General features: G+C 40.9%; 1 protein-coding gene across 3 annotated transcripts in view; it reads right to left on the bottom strand.

The window, feature by feature from the left end:
• Nucleotides 1-8,616: 8,616 nt before the first annotated feature.
• PAPSS2 (3'-phosphoadenosine 5'-phosphosulfate synthase 2) overlaps nucleotides 8,617-20,699 on the bottom strand; it is a 76,652-nt gene continuing 64,569 nt past the window's right edge. Inside the window, exons 8-14 of one of the 3 annotated variants that reach the window (XR_016350172.1) lie at nucleotides 20,205-20,234; nucleotides 18,977-19,182; nucleotides 16,488-16,623; nucleotides 12,734-13,002; nucleotides 10,928-11,157; nucleotides 9,506-10,364; nucleotides 8,617-9,092 (exon numbers count right to left, since the gene is read on the bottom strand). Coding sequence is in view for 2 of the 3 variants with exons in the window: in XM_075935081.2 (XP_075791196.2) it covers nucleotides 10,223-10,364; nucleotides 10,928-11,157; nucleotides 12,734-13,002; nucleotides 16,488-16,623; nucleotides 18,977-19,182; nucleotides 20,205-20,234 (1,013 nt within the window). In the remaining variant the exon portion in view is untranslated. Of the gene's footprint in view, nucleotides 9,093-9,437; nucleotides 10,365-10,927; nucleotides 11,158-12,733; nucleotides 13,003-16,487; nucleotides 16,624-18,976; nucleotides 19,183-20,204; nucleotides 20,235-20,699 lie in introns of those variants that run through there. The other 2 variants (XM_075935081.2, XM_089780155.1) reach the window with 2 other exon arrangements.

The following is a 20,699-nucleotide window of genomic DNA, read 5'->3' as shown; positions in this document are numbered from 1 at the left end:
AGCATATAAAATGGAAATTCTATCAAGTTTATAACCACTGTATTAGAATATGTAAAAAGTCCCTTTTTCTGAGAACTTCTTCAGTTAACTGTTTATCAGCTGTTGAAAAGATGTTGCTTTGACTCAGCAACTTGTCTTCCCACACCCTCTCTCATAAAGATTACCTTGTTCCTACCAAATGTTGGTTTCCTTTTTGATACTGACAGCTCCAAGTTAAATACACATACCTTTCAGTTGTAGGGGAAAAGTGAAATGAGATTATGCCACAGTAAAGACCACTAATTGGAGATATTTGACATTTTAATCCCAAATATTTCAACTATAGAAAAGTCTAACAAATTGTAATTGAGGAGACTCCAATATCATACAGGATTGTAGCCTTTTAAAAGAAGGAAAATAACAGTCCTTGGAAAATAACAGAACCAGCAAGAAAGAACTTATAAATAGCTGGAGGAAAAGAAGCAAGGATTTATCAGGAACAAATGACAAGCAAATTTAGTTCTTGAATATTTATGAAATTTGAGGAAAATTCAGCAAAGGTTCTAGTAAAGCCTTAGGTACTGTTCTCCCACCATCATCTTGCATGCAGTAGCACTCAGCATATTAAAATTAACTTCTATGTTTTATAATCAGTTTAAATTGCATGTATTATCACCAGCTATTGCTAAATGTAGATAGGAAAAGTCAGTATGTAAGTTTATACATAAGCAATCCATTTTAGCAAAGTGCTTAAGTACTGACTTAGCCTTAAATCTTAGAATAGTCTAATTGAAATCAATGGGACTGCTCATTTTTATATGCTTTTGCTGAACCAGAGCCTTTCAGACCCAATGGTCTTCCTCTCTCTCTCCAAACATCATACTACCTTTTCTGTGTGGTGAATCATATGTGTTTGATTTCATTTACATCTCTTCCTATTCTAGTCAGCAATGATTTAAGCTGCAGTAGTCTGGGCAAAAAGGCTGATCAAATGATCCAGTTTGGGAGGAAATCCTGCTGATATCTACTCATGTGGTCCTTGCTGTTCAGTGAAGGATAGATTAATATCAGTGGTTTTCAACCTTTGTTCCATTTGCTGACCCCCTGAAATCTCAAATGGTAATACAGACTCCTTTGGAAACCTTAGACTTAACTTGTTGACCTTGTGGGCCTCATGGACCATAGGGTCAGACACCTTGATACAGATTTCTGAAGAACACCACTTGACTTGCCCTTCTGCTATTTAAGACTCTCTTTCAGAGCAAGCTTGAAGTTCAACTTTTTCCTTCAGTGCATGGGAGTACAAATAGGGACAATTCACCCACACTTGATATACGAATAAGCAGGGGATCATGGTGCCTGAAGTGTTATCAACAAAACTCACATAGCGGGACTTCTGAAAATTTGGTCTACGTGGTGCTGACTGGTACTTCATCATCTGGCCTTGAGTGATGATAGGATTATGAGCACCACTGTAGGACTCGGGTCTGTATTTTTTTTGGCCAGAGATAGTATTTTGCGTTGTGCTTTCCTGCTTGATTTTTTTGACACACATACATTCTTATGAAACAAAATACAGGACTTCGGCTACACCAGACTAACACAGCTACATTTCTATCACTATTATACATTCTTATGAGTGTGTATGAACAAAGCACAAGCAGACTGTGCATGCTGCCTCTAGAGAGCCAGATGGGCTTGTTGGTATAATGAGAACAGATGAGCAATTAAAATGGTACTGGGCACAGTGGCAATATAATACATCAGTGCACGCTTGCAGACTGCCTCAACTCCTCTCTCAAGGCAAGGTCAAGCAAGCAGTCAGGAAGGGCAAAGGGGTTGGGGGAAGGTATACAACACAAAAAAAGAAATAGCTCGCTCTCCCCGCCTCCCCTCCCCCCCATACGAAAAGTGGGCCAACGATCCCAAACCCATAATCAAAGTTCCCTCTAATTTTTCCATCCATGTCCAGAATAAATTTTATGTGCACTGAGGCATAGTTGGATGTGCACCACCACTAGAAACACATGCTGCTGGCTGTGGGCACTCTGCTAATCAGCTGGGTAGAATTTCAATCTCTCCTGGGTGGCCACCTGAATGCACAGTTTACAAGGAACATTAGCTACATTCCAACCCCCCTAAAAATGGAACATGACCATAATTTATAAAGGAATAGGACAAAGGGCATGCATTTGAGGTATTATTATGTTTGCTAAGGAGTGAAAAATGAGACACGGGGAAACAAGACTGTGGCATCAAGAATTATGAGAGACATGCTTGCTGGCATTTTGGCCTGCTTTGTCTGCATGTCAAGAAGTAGAAGAGAGGGTGAAGGGAAAGCCCTCAAACAAGAAAGTTGACATTGCATTTCTCAATGAGCTAGACTGGAAGCCCTGTGTGACTGGGTGGGATTTTTCCCCACCAAGGTCTGAGGGAAAATGCCACATAGAATTGCTGCACTCAGCAGCTCCTTGTCTTTTCATTCCTGCAGTGGAATTGTGAGATTAGAGCTTCCTCTTGTGTGCCCATGAATAATGATGTTCTTGCAACCACATTCAGCCTTCATTAGGTGTGGGTAAGTGCTTGCAACTGGTCAGTTTATTCCATAGGATAGAGATACTTTTGTATTCCTCACTACCTCTAAACATATACCAGCATCTGCGCATAATGCTTTCTACCATACCTGGTCGGCCAGGAGAATCTGTTCTCTCCTGGGTAGCAGGGATGCTAGCAAATGTTTATTTTTGTAAACATGTAATTGCTGAGGCAGTAGTGAGGGGGGAGGTGGCTCCCCAGAGCCAGTACGTGCAGATGGCTTGAAAGCCAGCTTCCCACATGTCCTGCATGCCTCCGCTGCTGCTGCCTATCAAGCTGGCGCCTCACAAGCACCAGCTCCTGCCTGCCCTCCCCCTGCATTTCTGCCTTTGTGCAAAACAGTGAGAGGTGGTGGGTAGGCAGCTCCATGGGAGCCAGCATGTGCAGGAAGCTGGCTCCCCACGGGCACCAGCTCCTGCCTCCTCCCTTCCCTCCCCCACCTTGCTGCCTCTAATACAAGGTATGTGTAGTCATCAGGATTAATCGATAAGTCCAGGCTAACATCTCTACTGGGCAGATGTTGGCCTTGACTCAGTTATATGCACTGTCATCACTTCCTCTTTGGGTTACAGCAATATATTACAGCTGGTGATGAGGCCCTTGGGAAACTCTAACTAGCACACACTGCTGCAGAGTAACTCATTAATGCTGGCTCCCATAAGCCTATGACACCTGGCCTCTGCTCTCCTCTCATAAAATACTAAGTTCAAGGTTTTCGTCCTTATCTTCAGTTTGCTCACAGTGGCTTGGCCCTCAATATTTAAAGGTGCAAGAAGCTTCAGGAGTACTGTAGTCTACATCTGTGCCTTAGCCAGCTCATGCACACAAGAGACAACTTTCTCAGGGGCCCATCCTAGACTGGAATGAATTCTCATAAATACTAAAGCTTCAGAGGAGTAGCCGAGTTAGTCTGTAACAGGAAAAACAACAAATAGGCTAGTAGCTAAATAGTCTAAATACTAAAGACTATCACAAACCTCACCACCTTCTGCTCTAAGTTCAAGGTGCACCACTTCACATGACCATTTTTGACCTGCCCCTTCTGACACACACAGCAATATGTGTACATTAAAAACAGTAAAAAGTTAAAACTCCTTTAACACTATGCAGCACACACAATTCTGCCTAACTGCTTGGTAAAGGATGAGAGTGAGAACAAACCATAGGTGACAGATATTGGTTACATTATTTAATGTAGCACAGGAAGGTGCTTAGAACAGCGAGGGAGTTGGCACAAGACCCTCACTAGAATCCCACTTACTTGATTGCTTCAAATTGGTGGTAGCAATTTTTTCACACTAACCATTTCTACATGAGTGGGACTAAGAATTCCACTGCTCCATTTTATTCCTGCTTTACAGAGATGTAGGTGCTTGGGGTAGAGGCTGAAAACTGGCAAACCATATAACCCCAAATTCTTTTTTTTATATATTGGCCGTGGGACGGATGTAGTCAGTGTGGCCTATGTAAGAGGTATTTTGTGAGTAAAATGCCTGCATAACTATGTTAATCTTCATGTTGGAACCATGCTATAAGAGTAACAAGCAGGATAGTGTAGGAAACTGTTACAGAACTATCTGCTGGCATTGATCCAGTAAGATTTTAGCATTGTTTCAGTCTGTGGCTACTCTCCCATGCTTGCCAAACACCCTAGTACTTAGAAGGCTGGGAGTTGCAGAGAACCCATGTAAATTGAATGCTGACTGTCTGCATTACCTTACGGGATGTGAATATATTTCAGAAAGCCATTGGGTCCTTATCCCTCTGAGTTTAGTATTGAATAAAAGATTATAAAAAAATCCACAGAATGCAAATATTTATACATGGAAATATATATTTGTACTAAAAGTGAATGTTTAATAACAGAGTATCAACATTAAGAATATATTATGAATCACGAGACACATCAGTCAAGGCACAAATTCCAGTCTCTTGTCTTTAATAAATAGACTACAAAAATATTAATGAATGAACTCTAGTCAGAAGTAATCATTATTCTAAACTATGTAAAGGAATAATACATTTATGTTTTGCTGTAACCATTTGGGTGTACTGCTTTTTCATACGCTACTTCATTGTTTTATGGTTAAAAATGCAATACCGCTATTTAAAATATAAAATATTTATTATAAGTCACAGTATTAATTTTGTCATTCAGATCCCTGCCAGAGGGCCTGAATATAAAAGGCACTTTTCATATATTTTTAGCTTCTAGTATTACATTTGTCACATTTAATTTCTTCAGACAAATACAACTTTTGGTTCCTTACTCTAGATTTTTAAAAGCAATATGGATCTGGAAACATTTGACAAGTAAAAGTCTTTAAAATAACATTTTGAATTGCTTTCTTAATTATGTACATTGCTCAATGGCTACAGCAAAACAATTTCATTTGATTTATATACTTTACTAAACTAAATTACAAGCAGAAGCATGATTGTTTTACTATGAGTAGATCTTATAATTCAAACTGCAAAATGAGAAGAATGATATTAATTTCATTTTCAATGTCTTTTGACCAGTTTTAGGATACCCATTGAGTAGTCTGACAAGCATATATGATCACAGACTGAAATAATTTATATTAATTTCCATAATAACTGTGTATCCATTCTCTAGAAAATGAATAATACAATATCATGTTCATAGAGGAAACAAGATCCTACAAATCTCCAGTGAATACCAACCATTACTTCAGCAGTTCTCATAAGCTTTCTTCTTCCTAAAAGCCCATGAAAGTAACTAAGTTTTGGATACTGTTCTAAGCTTTGGATTTATTTCATCCACTAGGAAAGCAGTGAATTAAGAAGCCTAAGGTCCCATTAGGGTTACCAGGTAGTCATAAAAAAATACCGGACACACTTCATTGGGGTGGGAGGGACCGGCCGGGAGGGAAGCAGGGCTAGCCGAGATGAAGGGCGGGGGATGGGAGGAAGGGAGGAGGCAGAGCTGATAAGGGGGCAGCGGGGCTGGCCAGGGGAAATGGAGGGGGTCACAGGAAGCAGGGCTGGTCGGGGGTGGGGGGGGCAACTGGCAGGAGCGGGGCTGGCCAGAGAAGCTCAGGAGGAGGAAGGGAGAACTGGCCACCGGAAGCAAGGCTGGCAGGGGAGGGGGCAGAGGATCTGGCCGGGGAAGATCCAAAGCAGGAACCAGCCAGCGGGAGGCAGAGCTGGCGGTGGGGGTTGGGTGCAGCGGGGCTGGCCGCCGAAGATCGCGAGGAGAAGTGGGGGAGGACCAACTGGCTGGCCGGAGGGGAAGCGAATCGGTGGCGGGGAGCGGGACTGACCTGGGCACATGCAGATCCCAGGGCGCTCCTGTCCCGCCCAGGGTCCAGGCGAAGCACGAGTCAGTCCAGCTGCGGTTCCACCATGCGCTTGACCAGCGCACAGGAGCACGGACCAGGCTGCCCCTCCTCCTCACACACAATCAGGGCTCTCAGCGCCAATTGCACCCTGCCTCCCAGCCACTCTCTCCGTCCCCACCAGGCTTCCGTCCAGGGTCCAGCTGGAAAACCAGAAAATACTGGACACAGCACATGTCTGGTATTTTCTGGATTTTTTTTACTGGACAGAGGGTCCAAAAACCGGACTGTCCAGTAGAAAACTGGACACCTGGTAACCCTAGGCCCCATACAGTCAACCTGTTAACAATTCCTTCTCTTCTAGACTGAGAGGTCTTCAGTGTACACAGGGCCTCTGCTGACTTCAAATATGGTAATAAGATGCAGGAAAGAGAGGTGACTTATCACATAGGGAGATCCAAGCTAATAAGGGCTTGCTATAGACAGCACCAAATTTCAAAACAAGCTATTTTGAGATAAGACGCAGTGTAGACACACCCTCTCTCTCCATTAACGAGGCACATACCATTCACCATTTTTTCCCATCTGCCATCTTCACTACTATTCTTTCTACATAGAGCTTCAGCCAGCTGTCCTTCACCTATGCCCCAGTCCAGGAGTGGGCAATAATTTTTAATGGGGGGCCACTCCAAGATTTTGGCAAGTGCTCAAGGGCCGCATTCCTACTGAGGAGGTTTGGGGTCTGGAACAGAGGTTGGGTATAGAAGGGAGTTTGGGGTAGGAGACTGAGGTGCAGGAGAGGGTATGGAGTCTGAGAGGAAGTTTGGGTGAAGGAGGGGGTTGTGATCTGTGGCAGACTTGGAGTACAGGGTCCAGGAGGGAGTATGGGTGTAGAAGATGATTCTGGCCTGAGGGAGGTCTCTAGTAGGGGTGCAGAGTCTGGGAGGGAGTTGTGACTTGAAGGAAGGGGTGCGGAGGGTTTGGGTGTTGACATGGGGCAGGAGAATGAGGTGCAGGATCAGGGAGGGGGTATGGGTGCCAGAGAGATTCTGACCTGGGGAAAGGGTGTAGAAGAAGGTGCAGAGTCTGGGAGGGATTTGTGACCGGGTAAAAAGGGTACAGAGAGTTTGGGTGGTGGCCTGGGTAAGACAGTTGGTCATGGAGCAGAGAGAGAGAAGGGGCACCAGAAGCAGGCTCTGGCTGGGAGATGCTTACCTAGGCAGCTTCCAGTCAGCAGCCCTGCAGGAACCTGAAGGCTACAATCTCTCAAGCTGTTCCACGTGGTCTGCTCTGGGTAGGGTGAAGGGGGGGGGGAGGAAGGAGGCTTCATTGGCTGTCTCTGCCACCAGCAAAATATCTCAGCTGCTATTGGTCAGAAGCTGGCCAATGGGAGCATAGAGATTTTGCTGGGGGAGAGGGGACAGAGCATAAAGCCCCCCTCCTCGCACCCAGAATAGAGCAGTCACATTTTAAGTGGTGGCTGCCACTGTGCTATATTTAAGGGTCCCATCAAGGCAGCCTCAGGCTGGATCCGATGGCTAGGTGGGCCGAATCTGGCCCACTGGCAGCCTCTTGCCCACCCCTGCCTCAGTCTCTGGCAGACAGTGATAAAATGAATTGGACTCTTCCCCCCCCCCCCTTTAGAATAGCAGAAATGATGGGCTGTTGGTCCATGACTTATGAACATTATGGGCATGAAACTGATGGGAGACTCTTCATCCATGCTCTCTTAATGCACATCCTGTGGGGGCTTACTGCAGGTACAGCAGATATGCTTAATTTGACCAACATTTAAAATGCTTAAAGCTAACCTTTCTGAAGGGTGAAATGAGGAAGAGCTGTCCGTTCTGTATGGAAAGTATAAGCAAGGGAATGTGTTAAACCTGAGCTCTGTAATATTTACTGTATAGCAAAGTAGTTTTTCTAGCTTTCTCAGTGACACCTTTCCCAAATCCTGGGAGCCAAAACAGCCTTTCAGGAACAGGTTGTGGCCAACTATGACCAATATAAATCAGAAATAACAACACTCCACTCAGTGGAATTACACTGGTATAAAACAGAGGGGCTACGTCTAGACTGGCATGATTTTCCGGAAATGCTTTTAACGGAAAAGTTTTCCGTTAAAAGCATTTTCGGAAAAGAGCGTCTAGATTGGCAGGACGCTTTTCCGCAAAAGCACTTTTTGCAGAAAAGCGTCCGTGGCCAATCTAGACGTGCTTTCCGCAAAAAAGCCCCGATCGCCATTTTCGCGACTGGGGCTTTTTTGCGGAAAACAAATCTCAGCTGTCTACACTGGCCCTTTTGCGCAAAAGTTTTGCACAAAAGGGACTTTTGCCCGAATGGGAGCAGCATAGTATTTCCGCAAAAAGCACTGATTTCTTAGGGTATGTCTACACTACCCCACTAGTTCGAACTAGCGGGGTAATGTAGGCATACCGCACTTGCAAATGAAGCCCGGGATTTGAATTTCCCGGGCTTCATTTGCATAAGCGGGGAGCCGCCATTTTTAAAACCCCGCTGGTTCGAACCCCGTGCAGCGCGGCTACACGGGGCTCGAACTAGGTAGTTCGGACTAGGCTTCCTATTCCGAACTACCTAGTTTGAGCCCCGTGTAGCCGCGCTGCACGGGGTTCGAACCAGCGGGGTTTTAAAAATAGCGGCTCCCCGCTTATGCAAATGAAGCCCAGGAAATTCAAATCCCGGGCTTCATTTGCAAGTGCGGTATGCCTACATTACCCTCCTAGTTCGAACTAGGAGGGTAGTGTAGACATACCCTTACAGTAGGAAGTCAGTGCTTTTGCAGAAATTCAAGCAGCCAGTGTAGACAGCTGGCAAGTTTTTCCGGAAAAGTGGCTGATTTTCCGGAAAAACTGGCCAGTCTAGACACAGCCAGGAAGTGAGAGGAATCTAATCTGCTAGTACAGCTTCCTGCAGCCAAAGCAAGCCAGCTTCCCCCCTTAGTTCTGAGTGGGGAGGGAAAGTGTCACTGAAGCCCCCAATGTAGGACTCAAAAAGGGTAAAGCACCACTTCTCCCATCCTCATCATGGCACTCAAGCTGGTCAGCTTTACAGTGTGTCCTTTATCTAAAAAGCTGAATGTGAAGCTGCAATAAAGTTCATTCATTTTCTTGACTGAAAAGTCCAAGTTTAAGTAAGAGCAAGTAAGAGGCATTAGCAAGAATAGTGGACAACAGAAACCCATGGGCTACGTCTACACTGGCCCCTTTTCCGGAAGGGGCATGTAAATTTCATGAGTCGTCGTTGGGAAATCCGCGGGGGATTTAAATATCCCCCGCGGCATTTAAATAAAAATGTCCGCCGCTTTTTTCCGGCTTTTAAAAAAGCCGGAAAAGAGCGTCTACACTGGCCCCGATCCTCCGGAAAAAGCGCCCTTTTCCGGAGGCTCTTATTCCAACTTCAAAGTAGGAAAAAGACCCTCCGGAAAAGGGCGCTTTTTCCGGAGGATCGGGGCCAGTGTAGACGCTCTTTTCCGGCTTTTTTAAAAGCAGGAAAAAAGCGGCGGACATTTTTATTTAAATGCCGCGGGAGATATTTAAATCCCCCGCAGATTTCCCTACGACGACTCATGAAATTTACATGCCCCTTCCGGAAAAGGGGCCAGTGTAGACGTAGCCATGTAGTGTACTAAAGAAAATCCTTCTGCCTATTCCAAAACACGGACATCTTAAATAATAAGGAAAATATAGCAAATAATTTATTTTCTATTTTCTGTTTGTAACTGATTTAAAGAGCATAAGGGATACATAATTATGTCATGGCAATAAGGTCAAACTGCACTTCTGGTGGTTGTTGTACCACTACTATGACATCACTAAAGATGTCCAACTGGCCAGTTCTAATGTTGCTTTGGAAAATGTCATATAGAGCCATATTCTTCTATAAATAACAGACCTGCTGCTATTCCCTTTGAGGTTGAAAGGAAAATTCTCAATATTTTAGGACATGTCTACACTAGGAAATTATTTCAAGATAACTTAATTCGAAATAACAACTCCCAAAATAACTATTTCGAAATAAACTTATTTCCCAAGGAAGGCAGGAGTACAGATTTTGAAATAACCAGCCTCGTATTTCAAAATAATGGGCTTTTTAGTGTGGACGCTCCACTTACTATTTCAGAATAAGGGGGGTTATTTCGAAATAACTCCCTAGTGTAGACCAAGGCTAAGTGGGCGAAGGCCAGGCCAAAGTACATTCAAAAACAGTTTGACCCTCTTCTATCCTACCATTAGGATATTGAAAATGCAAAATAAGTGATCATTAATACAGTAAATCAATCAGTTAGTGTTCACTCTTAATGCCAATATTTTTGAGGGAAAGTAGAATTAATTATTTTTTTCCAATGATTTGTAGTATTCAGTTAAGACTTTCCAAGCTTTTGGAGCCATGAACCCATCAGGTGGATTTTCACCTTCCCGAGCAAGCTTTCTCATGCGTGTTCCAGAGATGAAGTCAAATTCTTCGTGCCTAACACAGAACAGACATATGGATGAAATCAGAACATTTAATCCACCTAAAATGCATCAAAGACAAATCTTTTCAAATTTATTTTTTCTGTTATCCCCAGAATTTATTCTGAAAATCAGTCAATTGGCCACTTCATTATCTTTATAAACACTATTGCACAAATCTTTATCTTCATGTGCATATTCACCAGCAGCAGCAAGAAGCAATTGGACCTCTATCAAAAAAGCTCCAATAATACAATATAATAGTGAAAATAAATATAAAATACTTTTTTCTAAAAATAAAGAAGAATATTTCCACTGTTGTTTCCTAAGTATTAATTTCTTAACTTTCTTGGTGAAGATCAAGCACGGTGTTAGTTTCACATGCACTAATTACTTTGTCTTGGGTGTTGGCAGGCGAACAGATTCCTTACCTAGGACTTTTCATCCCTTACTTCTTTTATTTAATTTACAACCAACTTATCAATAACAAAACAAAACTTTTCCTTTCTTCTGCTAAGAAACATTAAATATATTAAATACACAGGCTACTTCAAAGCAAGTTATCATTCAGTGTGTTACCTTTCTGGATTGTAGAATATCATGGCCTTTTTTACTTTATTGTATGCTGCAACTCTGAAGGGAATGATTTCCACAGAGGCCAGTCCTGGTGCCATGCTAAGGACCTTTCCTCCTTGTGTGGGCTCATACAAATCTTTCTTGGTCTCTGGATGGGGCATGCCAGCAGGGTCTCGGCCCACGATGTAGAAACCGGCTCCTGCAATCATTCGAGCCCTACAGTGCCACTGAACCTGTGATGATACAATCCAAACTCCATTATTGGTGCAGTTTTTGTCTTGCTTTAATATGAAATGTTTAAAAGTTAGGCAATGTCTTTATTTGTACAGAATTAAAAGAATAACACTCTTCAGCAGACTGTTTGTTGTTTCTGATTATTGATTTATCCACTTCAGTTTCTTCTACCACTGCTTTCACTTCCTCTGCATCAATAAAATGAAATTGGACAAAGAGAGTGCATCTATACTGCACCTGTAGCTCAAAATAAGCTACACAATTTGCGCTACGCAAATCCCATAGCTTATTTCAAGTCACTTTCGAAATAGCTTATTTTGAAATTTGGTGCTGTCTACACAGCACTTATTTAGAAATAAATCACTACTCTGAAATGTCCCTTATTCCTCATGGAATGAGGTTTACAGGGATGTCAGACTAGCGAGACCATTACATTTCGAAATAATGGCACACTCTAAAGACATGAAATAGTGCTGCAGTGTAGATGTGGCCAAATTGAGCAAAGGAAGCATCAAGTGGAAACTGTAGAGAGGGAAACTTTTTTTCTGTTTTTACAGCTGTTAGAGTTTGTGAGGTCATTTGCTCTCTGATCCAGAAGTGAAATAATTCCTGAAAACTGAGAGGCCATAACCAAAGAAAGCTGTAAAGTGAACACACTTCAAGTGTCTTTATTTACTAATAGTTGAATATATGCCATAACTTAAGTATGGCTGACTGGCTAATTGGAGCCTCTGGGGAAATGGGAAATTAATCCTTAATTACTATAATATTAATTCCTCTATCTATTAGGGCCACTAAGAACTTCCATAATCTTGGTTGCATGTGAGAGTTGCCCCAGCTTCTCTAAGAGGTCAGAGAGACCATCCCAGGCCTAGAGACCTACAGGTGCCAAGATAAAGTAAAGCTAACATAACACCTAAGTGTCTCTTGGGTTGGGATCTCACCTTTTAAAAATTTGAACCCTGGCTAATTTGATGATACAAGAAAGGTGCATTCATGCGAAGAACATTGAAGGAAATATGTAAACGTACTGTATGACATTAAAAAGTCTCTCAACCACTGATGCTTTGGAGTAACGCACAGGTTTTCAAAGAGGAATAGGACAATTTTATCACTTAGGAAGTCTGCTTTTTAATTATTTTGGTAAAAATTTGTATTTTTATTTGTATCAAATGCAGCTACAACACAGACCAGCACAAGTGAAGGAAAATGTATGTAACTAAATAAAAATGGCTCTAATGTGCTCCCTGTTTTTCAATCATATGTGTGTAGGTTATGTCCAAAAATCAAGTTTACCAAGTTACAGACCCAGTATAGCAAAATCTAATCAAATGATGTATGAAGACAAATATACACATATTTCTGGACTTTTTCAGATACTGGTCTGATCTTTTAATCCTGTCAATTAGCAAATCTTATCAGACTTGGACTGTAAGCAAACGTGATATCGCATCTATTGATGAAGAATTAATATGGAATCTCAGATGTCATTTCTAAGTCACATCTCTGAATAAAGCCTTATTTAAAATTCTGCGAATATTGCAGGGTGTTGGTTGGTACTTAAAAATACATTACCTCTGTTGGACCCGCATATAACATGGGTGAGGGGAAGATTGCAACAATAGTTGACTTTGGGTCTAGGACATGTTCCTCAAGCACAGCTGCATGCTGCTTCATTCGCCACTCTAGTGGTACATCATCGTCTTTGGTCCAGCCTCCTAGAGGATGCAGCAGAAGCACAGGATGTTTGTAGCCTCTTTCCAGAAGATGGCGTTTGGTGTCCTGCATAAGCAGAGCATGCCCATTGTGCACAGGGTTGCGCAGTTGAAATGCAAATACGGCATCTAAGAAAGAAAGATTCAGAATAGTGTCATAAGTCTGATAACTACATTAATCCGAACACCTAACAGTAAGTACATTTATATGCTATGTAAGTCATGAGCATCAAATTATGACAATCTCTGCTGTTTATGTTCCCTGATTTTGTTGTTTGCATGGACTATCTGTATTATCATAGTGCCTAGGAGCCCTAGCTATGGACCAGAATCCCACTGTGTTAGGTGCTGCACAAACACAGAACAAGAAAGCAAAATAAACAACTTTATCTTCACTTGGAAAGGTTGCTATATTTAAATTACACATGTATTATGCTTCTTAAGTACTCTGTGAAATCTTTTCATTGTGCACATTTTCTCTGCGGTTGATCTTGGTTATATCATCACACTGAGTCCAATGGATTTTTCATCTGTCATTAACGAGTGTATTTCCAATCTATACCACATCCTCTAAACACGCTCCTCCTGACAATATTTGTTTTCAAAGTTCAATAAAATGTTTAGGGAGCCTAGAAAATCTTAAATAAAAGCATCGTCTGCCTTACAAAACAAGGTCAAATATTTTATGCAAAGTGGGAGGTGACTCATGGAACTTCTCTCCTCAGTATGGACATGTTTTGGTGATTGCAGTGATGTAGCCAGGATAAAAGTCTAGGGTACACACCGTACAAAACTTAAAACTGGCTTCAACAAACAAGGACAGTCCACCAGAGAAGTAGATTGCAACACGAAACATGCTACCCAAATACACCCAACAGAACCTGCTCCATAAAGAGGGAAAAAAAGCTCCCCCAACCAGATGAATTCCACCCTGAAGCCCATGGGGTATCTTTGAACAGTTACAACCTATACTGGATGGAGACTACATCCTGGGGGTTACAGTGGATGAGAAGCTGGATATGAGTCTACAGTATGCCCTTGTAGCCAAGAAGGCTAATGGCATATTAGGTTGCATTAAGAGGAGCATTGCTAGCAGATCCAAAGATGTCATTATTCCCCTTTATTCAGCTCTGGTGAGGCCACATCTGGAGTATTGTGTCCAGTTCTGAGCCCCCACTACAAAAAGGATGTGGACACATTGGAGAGGGTCCAGCAGAGGCAGACCAAAATGATTAGGGGGCTGGAGCATATGACCTATGAGGAGAGGCTGAGGGAGTTGGGTCTGTTTAGTCTGCAGAAGCGAAGAGTGAGGGGGGATTTGATAGCAGCCTTCAACTTCCTGAAGGGAGCTTCCAGAGAGGATGGAGAAAGGCTGTTCTCAGTGGTGACAGATGGCAGAACAAAGAGCAATGGTCTCAAGTTGCAGTGGGAGAGGTCCGGGTTGGATATTAGGAAAAACTATTTCACTAGGAGAGTGGTGAAGCACTGGAATGGGTTACCTAGGGAAGTAGTGGAGTCTCCATCTCTAAAGGTATTTAAGTCTCGGCTTGACAAAGCCCTGTCTGGGTTGATTTAGTTGGGATTGGTCCTGCCTAGAGCAGGGGGCTGGACTAATACCTTCTGAGGTCTTTTCCAGCTCTATGATTCTACGACTCTATCCTGAAAGCAATTCCTGAACCCCGTCTTCTGGACTTTGAACAACCGCCAACCTCACCTAGCGTCTCATAAGAGGCAAGGTCCCCACCAACCAGGACATATCAACCTAAAGCAGCACCAGATCCCACCAGAATAATAGAGGCAAAACCTTCAGATATATCTTCACTGCTGCTAATGATCAAGCCCTCCTGCCCCTCAACAATTCTTTCAAGATCTGTGAGTCGACCACATGCTTATCGCAACATGTTGGGGGGCTCATCCATTGCACTAAATGTCTCAATAATAACTGTGGGTGAAAGGAAACAATCACTGAGCTCTCACAAAAAATGTTAAATGACAAAAACACCATCTTACTCCTGGGTGAACAAAATAGTCTCTCTATATCTGGCCTCTCAGTCTTTGTTCCTGCCCAACACTTTCAAAAGATGAGCCTAAATTTATAACTTTAGTAAACACTAAAAATTGTGGACTAAAGAGAGAAACCAGATTTATGGCTTATTGCAACCTTCTATAACCTACTAATCCTTTTTTGTCTTGTAACTGCAGAGGTGTTAATAGGCCACTTCATCCTGAATGGTCCCTTAGGATACATGTTAACTACTTAGGTTAAACAATCTATTCAACGCCACCTTGTATTTAGGTATGTGTACACTGCAATTAAAAACCCGCAGCTGGCTCATGCCAATGGACACAGGCACATAGGGTTTGGACAAAGGGAATGTTTCAACTGTGGTATAGGTATCTGGGCTCAGGCTGCCGTCCAGGTTCTAGGACCATGTGGGGTGGGAGGGTGAGTCAGCTGGCCCAGATCAGCCCAGGCTGTGTAACTGCTCTATGGACATACCCTCTGAGTACCTTTCTCAGATCTTAAGAAGAACTCTGTACAGCTGAATAACTTGTCTCTTTCGCCAACAGAAGTTGGTCCAATAAAGATATCGCCTCATCCATCTGGCCTCTCTAACGTTGGTGAAGCTTTCCAGGCACTAACATAGTGGTGTTTTGATATAGCAACTCTCTTCACCTGCCAAGAAAGTGCTGTCTTGTGGGTGCCATAGGTTCCATTCTCTCATCCTTCTTATTTGGGAAGAGAACAATCCCAGTGGCAGGAAGAAAACAGCATTAGACAGTTCGGCACAAACAACAAACAATTCTATGACAGGCCTGTGATTTATAGTGACACTTCATCTATATAGCACTAATACACTCAAATTATTATTTAGTGTTACTAAGAATATTTTCTATCTACACTATGATGAGAAAACAGCCAATCCTTGAAGATGTTTATTATTAGATGCAGAAATTTAGAAGAGATAACTAAACCAAGTCTTATTTTTACATCTCCAGTAGGAATTCATTTGGGGCTGATAATAAAGAGAACTATTAGCTATTCACATACTTTTTGATCAACCTCAGTGAAATAATTCAATTCAAGAAGTCTGTGAAATTTCTAATTTTCTCTTTATGCATGTGCAACAGGAACAACTCTATTAGAACCTTCTTCAGGACCTGACTGGTGCCGAATCAGGGAGTTGGCCAAACCATAGGAGGTCAATATTGTCTAGTAGCATTACCAACACTTCCACTGCTTACTAGGCTCTTATTAGAAGACATGTAGGGGTAAATTACAGCTAAATAGTAGCACAGAACACTAAGAGTCAGGACAGGTGGCTATAAACAAATTTTATGGGACCATGGGAAACTTAGTCACGTCCATGATAAGTGGATATCCAGCTAACTAAAATCATGCCAGACCATGGATGTTGCTGGAGCAGAGAGTGCTGGACTAGAAAGGTTCAATCTGAAGTTTGCATGCTGAAAATTAACTAGCAAGAAATTATCTAGCTTCAGCTCCATTGTATCAAAATTAGGATTTTTTTGCTAAAGAGAATAAGGATAATTAGGCACTATCCCAGCTGAGATTGTGAAGAGGGTATAATATCACAAAGTCATTGGCTCACCAGCATTCATTTCTTTAAACTTCTGTCTGAGCTCCAGTGGTGTCAAGCGGTATTGGTCCAGCCCATCATTCCATTTTATTCTCTCTAGCACAAGAAGATCACCACCAGCCAACCAATTCCCACTTTCCATCACCATCTACAAATCATATATATATATATATATATACACATACACACACACACACATATTAGTCATTGGATTTCTGCTAAATACTAAAACTTTTGTATTTATTTTATCTTTCAGTAAACTCCTACACAGTGCAACTGCCAGTGACTTACTGCATGGCTGCATCTAACCTAAGAATTTATCTCCTTGCAGGGTTAGAGGAAAGCTTGTCAGGTCATCTAAGTTAGTTTCATGTGCTGAGGTAGAACCAAGTTTACTTAGACCATCCCTGAGAACTGATTGTCTAACCTGCTCTTAAAAATCTCCAGAATTATTGGGATTCACTACCTGCCTTAGAAGCTTAGTTCAGTACTTAACTGTCTATATAATTAGAAAACTTTTCCTAATATCTAAATCTAAATCTTCCTTACTGCAGATTAAGTTCATTACAATTTGTCCTACCATCAGTTTTTTCCATCTCCACTGAATATGCCCTCTTTATAACAACTCTAAACATATTAAAAACTTGCTAGCAGTCTCCACTCCCCCCACCCCCTTTCTCTGGCCCTACCTGAAGGCTTCTTTTCTCAAGACTAAACATGTCCAGTTCTTTTAACCTTTCCTCAAAGGTCATGTTTTCTACATCTTTTATACTTTTGTTGCTTTTCTCTGAACTTTCTCCAGTTTGTCTACGTAGTTCTTAAAGTTTGGTGCCCAGAACTGGATACTGTAATGCATCTGAGGCCTCACCAAGGCTTCACAGAGAAGTACAATTACTGCCTGTGCCTTACGTATACATTCCTGTTAACAGATCCCTGAATATTAGCCTTTTTTTTTACCATTGCATCGTATTGTTGGCTCACATTCAATTTCTAATACCCTATAACTCCCAGATCTTTTTCAGCAGTACTATTGCCTAGTTATAGTTAGTTATTTACCATTTTGTAGTTAGAGCTTTGATTTTTTTCCTTCCTAAGTGAAGTACTTTGCCCATGTCTTTCCTGAGGCCTGCTCTACACTAGGAAATTAGGTCAGTATAACTACATTGTTCAGGGGCATGAAAAATCCACAACCCTGAGCAATGCAGTTAAACCAATCTAATCCTCAATTTAGACAGTGCTAAGTTGATGGGAGAATTTCCCCATCATCCTAGCTACTGCCTCTCAGGGAAGTGGATTGCCCCTACCCCAACAGGAGAACCCCTCCTGTCAGAGTAGGCAGCATCTTCACTGAAGCTCTTCAGTGGTACAGAAGTAGTGAGTGGTACAGGTGTGCTGCTGTAATGTTTTAAGTATAGACTAAATTACATCTTCTTGATTTCAGACTAATTTGTCAAGATTGTTTTGAATTCTAATTCTGTTCTCCAAAGTACTTGCAACCCTCCTAGCTTGGTGTAATCTGTGGATTTAATACTATATTTTTTGCTTTATTACTCAAACTATTAATGGAAATACTGAATAGTACCAACAGCAAGACAGACTCCTCAGGGACAATACTAGATAGATCTCGTTGTCACAGCAAATCATTGATAACTACTTTTTACTTATAGTCTTTCAATCAGTTATTGCTCACTTTATAATAATTTCAGATTGACCACATTCCTCTAAATTTGCTCACGAGAATGTCATGTGGGACTTTGTCAAAAGCCTTGCTAAAATCAAAATATATGACATTTTTGAAGATAGACAGTCAAACTTGAGTTTTCATTTTAAGCAAACATATACTAATAAAATTATTATTTATATTTTAGTACAGAAGAGGTGAGTAAAGAAAAAATAAAAAAAACCTTCTATAATCAGTAAAAAGAAATAGAAAACACTATTCAAAATTCATTTTAATAATATTTTGTTTCATGCCTCTATCAGTTATTCCAGCTCTGAGCCATTGATTTGTAGTGGTAGAATGATGAGTGGCATAACAGAGAAAACCAAACCACTGATTCATGGAAATATAAGGAGCTGAAGTATTAGATAAATGTGATCATGTTTAAGCTAAAAAAAACACCTGTACTTATATAGGTAATGAGCTTTTATAGAAAACATCCCAGCTTTTTTTGCACTGTTCTATTCTTACCCTTACCCCAGGCATCTGATTGAGTTCCATAAGCTTGATGGCATAAACTGCTCTCTCTCATTAATCAATAAACATGAGGTTCAAGGACTATTTACAAAGCAAAAAAACAATGCTCCCTTCAATCCTAATGAAATCTTTTCCAATGAATGGTCCCTTGCATTTTACTTTGAGAGAGTACAAAAACACAATGTTTAGTGCTAATGGGAAATGTACTATTCCCTGCTCTCTACCCAAGGCCTTTACAGGTTTTCTTAGTTTTTAATTCCTCAAGACTTATTATTGCAAATAGGGAAATTACTAACACACTTACTTTGACATGTGGGTGCTTCTCACAAGTCGTCCCCCAAACGCGCGCACAGCGCTCCTCCTTCCTGTGTTCATAGAACTCTGGATTTCTGAGGATTGCTATCCTTTGGCCATTATAATCAAGTGCAAATGCAATGCAGCCCTCCAACCGTTTCTTATCTTCCGTAGCAACAGGGAGCACAATGGGAATGCTCAGGTTAATAACGCCATCTAAGATGAGAGCACCACAATATTTTAATATACTTAAAAGGGCTAATTCATTATACATACACACATGCACAGATAAATGGCTCTTTGGAAAATGTCTTGAAAGAGGAAGTCCTAACCGATGACTGTACGAATGATCAAAGACACTCGAACAACTGGTCTAATGACCTCATTCAATTAACCACATGGCAATACTGATTTTACTCTGAGGTTTTCCCACCCCCTGTTTTTGCTTGGAAATAGACCTAGTATTTCCTTATAAGAATTAACATTCATAAGAAAGAATCATTAAACAATTTAGCAGTTGTAACTGTGAAGTGATTATTTGGCCATCTTACACAAATTATTTCATTCTGGTTTGACAAATAAGATAAAACTCATGCCATATAGAATTTTTGAGATCTTTCTAAATACTTTGCTGATTTAGCATCCTGGAGATTTTCATCTAATGATTTTAATACTATGTAGATTTTGCCATGTTTTATTTTATTTTTTTATAAAATGTTTATCATTCATCTATGTAGCCATTTTAAATTAGCTTCATGCACAATCAGATACTAAGATGTAGTCATGTGTGATCCAACAGGTAAATTTCCTTTTGTTTAAATCTCTCTGACTGAAACTTGCTTTCACAAATTATTCAGAAGTGTGTTTAAAAAATCAAAAGTGCACCCCCATATCAGGTCTATTTATTTCAACCAATACTCAAAGTAAAACATTGAATAATTTCTTAAATAAATCAATTTGGGTTATTGTATTCCAGCTTTAATTACAACACACACAACAACAGTCACTTATGGTATATGCAAATACAACTTGCAAAGTTATATGATTAGAATTCTCATGGACCCAGTTAATAGTGTATTGGAAGTCTGATATTATGTATAACCGGTTGGATCATAAACAACTTGGTGCCAGTTCCAGTAATCTAATTTAGACTTTATTTTTCTATGGCATTTTATATAATTTATATTAAAATGTCTGATTGTATTTCCATACTATCTGGAAAATAATTAAATACATACCAACCAGAGCTATACCAACTATACCCTTTCCTAGAGGAATAAAAAAATAATTAATACCTATGTTTTTTACTTCCCCAAAAATAATGTTCAGGAACTAAATTATTCTGAAACTTCAAACATAATTGTTGCATAATTTTAGTTATATTTTCTTGCACTCTCAAGACTATTTTTTTCCTTTTTTGCTATCAACATAAGTCTTGCTCTGAACAATTCAGTGCTATATATTTAATTCGCTACCTGTTGTCATAACACATTGTATTTCTTCCCCAAAATGTCAAATGTGTATAGCTTCTCCATAATTAAAATCTTCAAAAATATATACATAACATGTAACACAATCCAAGTTCTGTGTGCTGACAGCATGCATTCAAAAGTAAGGATGTCAACATGTAGTCAAGTACAAGATTAATCAATAATCCTAGGTTTATCAGTTAATCTTATCAACTATATGCAATCTCCCCCCCCCCCATAACGGAGGCAGCAAGGGGGGGAGCT

Source organism: Pelodiscus sinensis, chromosome 8 (assembly GCF_052426305.1).
Source record: "Pelodiscus sinensis isolate ZL-2025 chromosome 8, ASM5242630v1, whole genome shotgun sequence".
Taxonomy (NCBI): domain Eukaryota; kingdom Metazoa; phylum Chordata; order Testudines; family Trionychidae; genus Pelodiscus; species Pelodiscus sinensis.
This window is presented reverse-complemented; position numbering and strand designations above follow the sequence as displayed.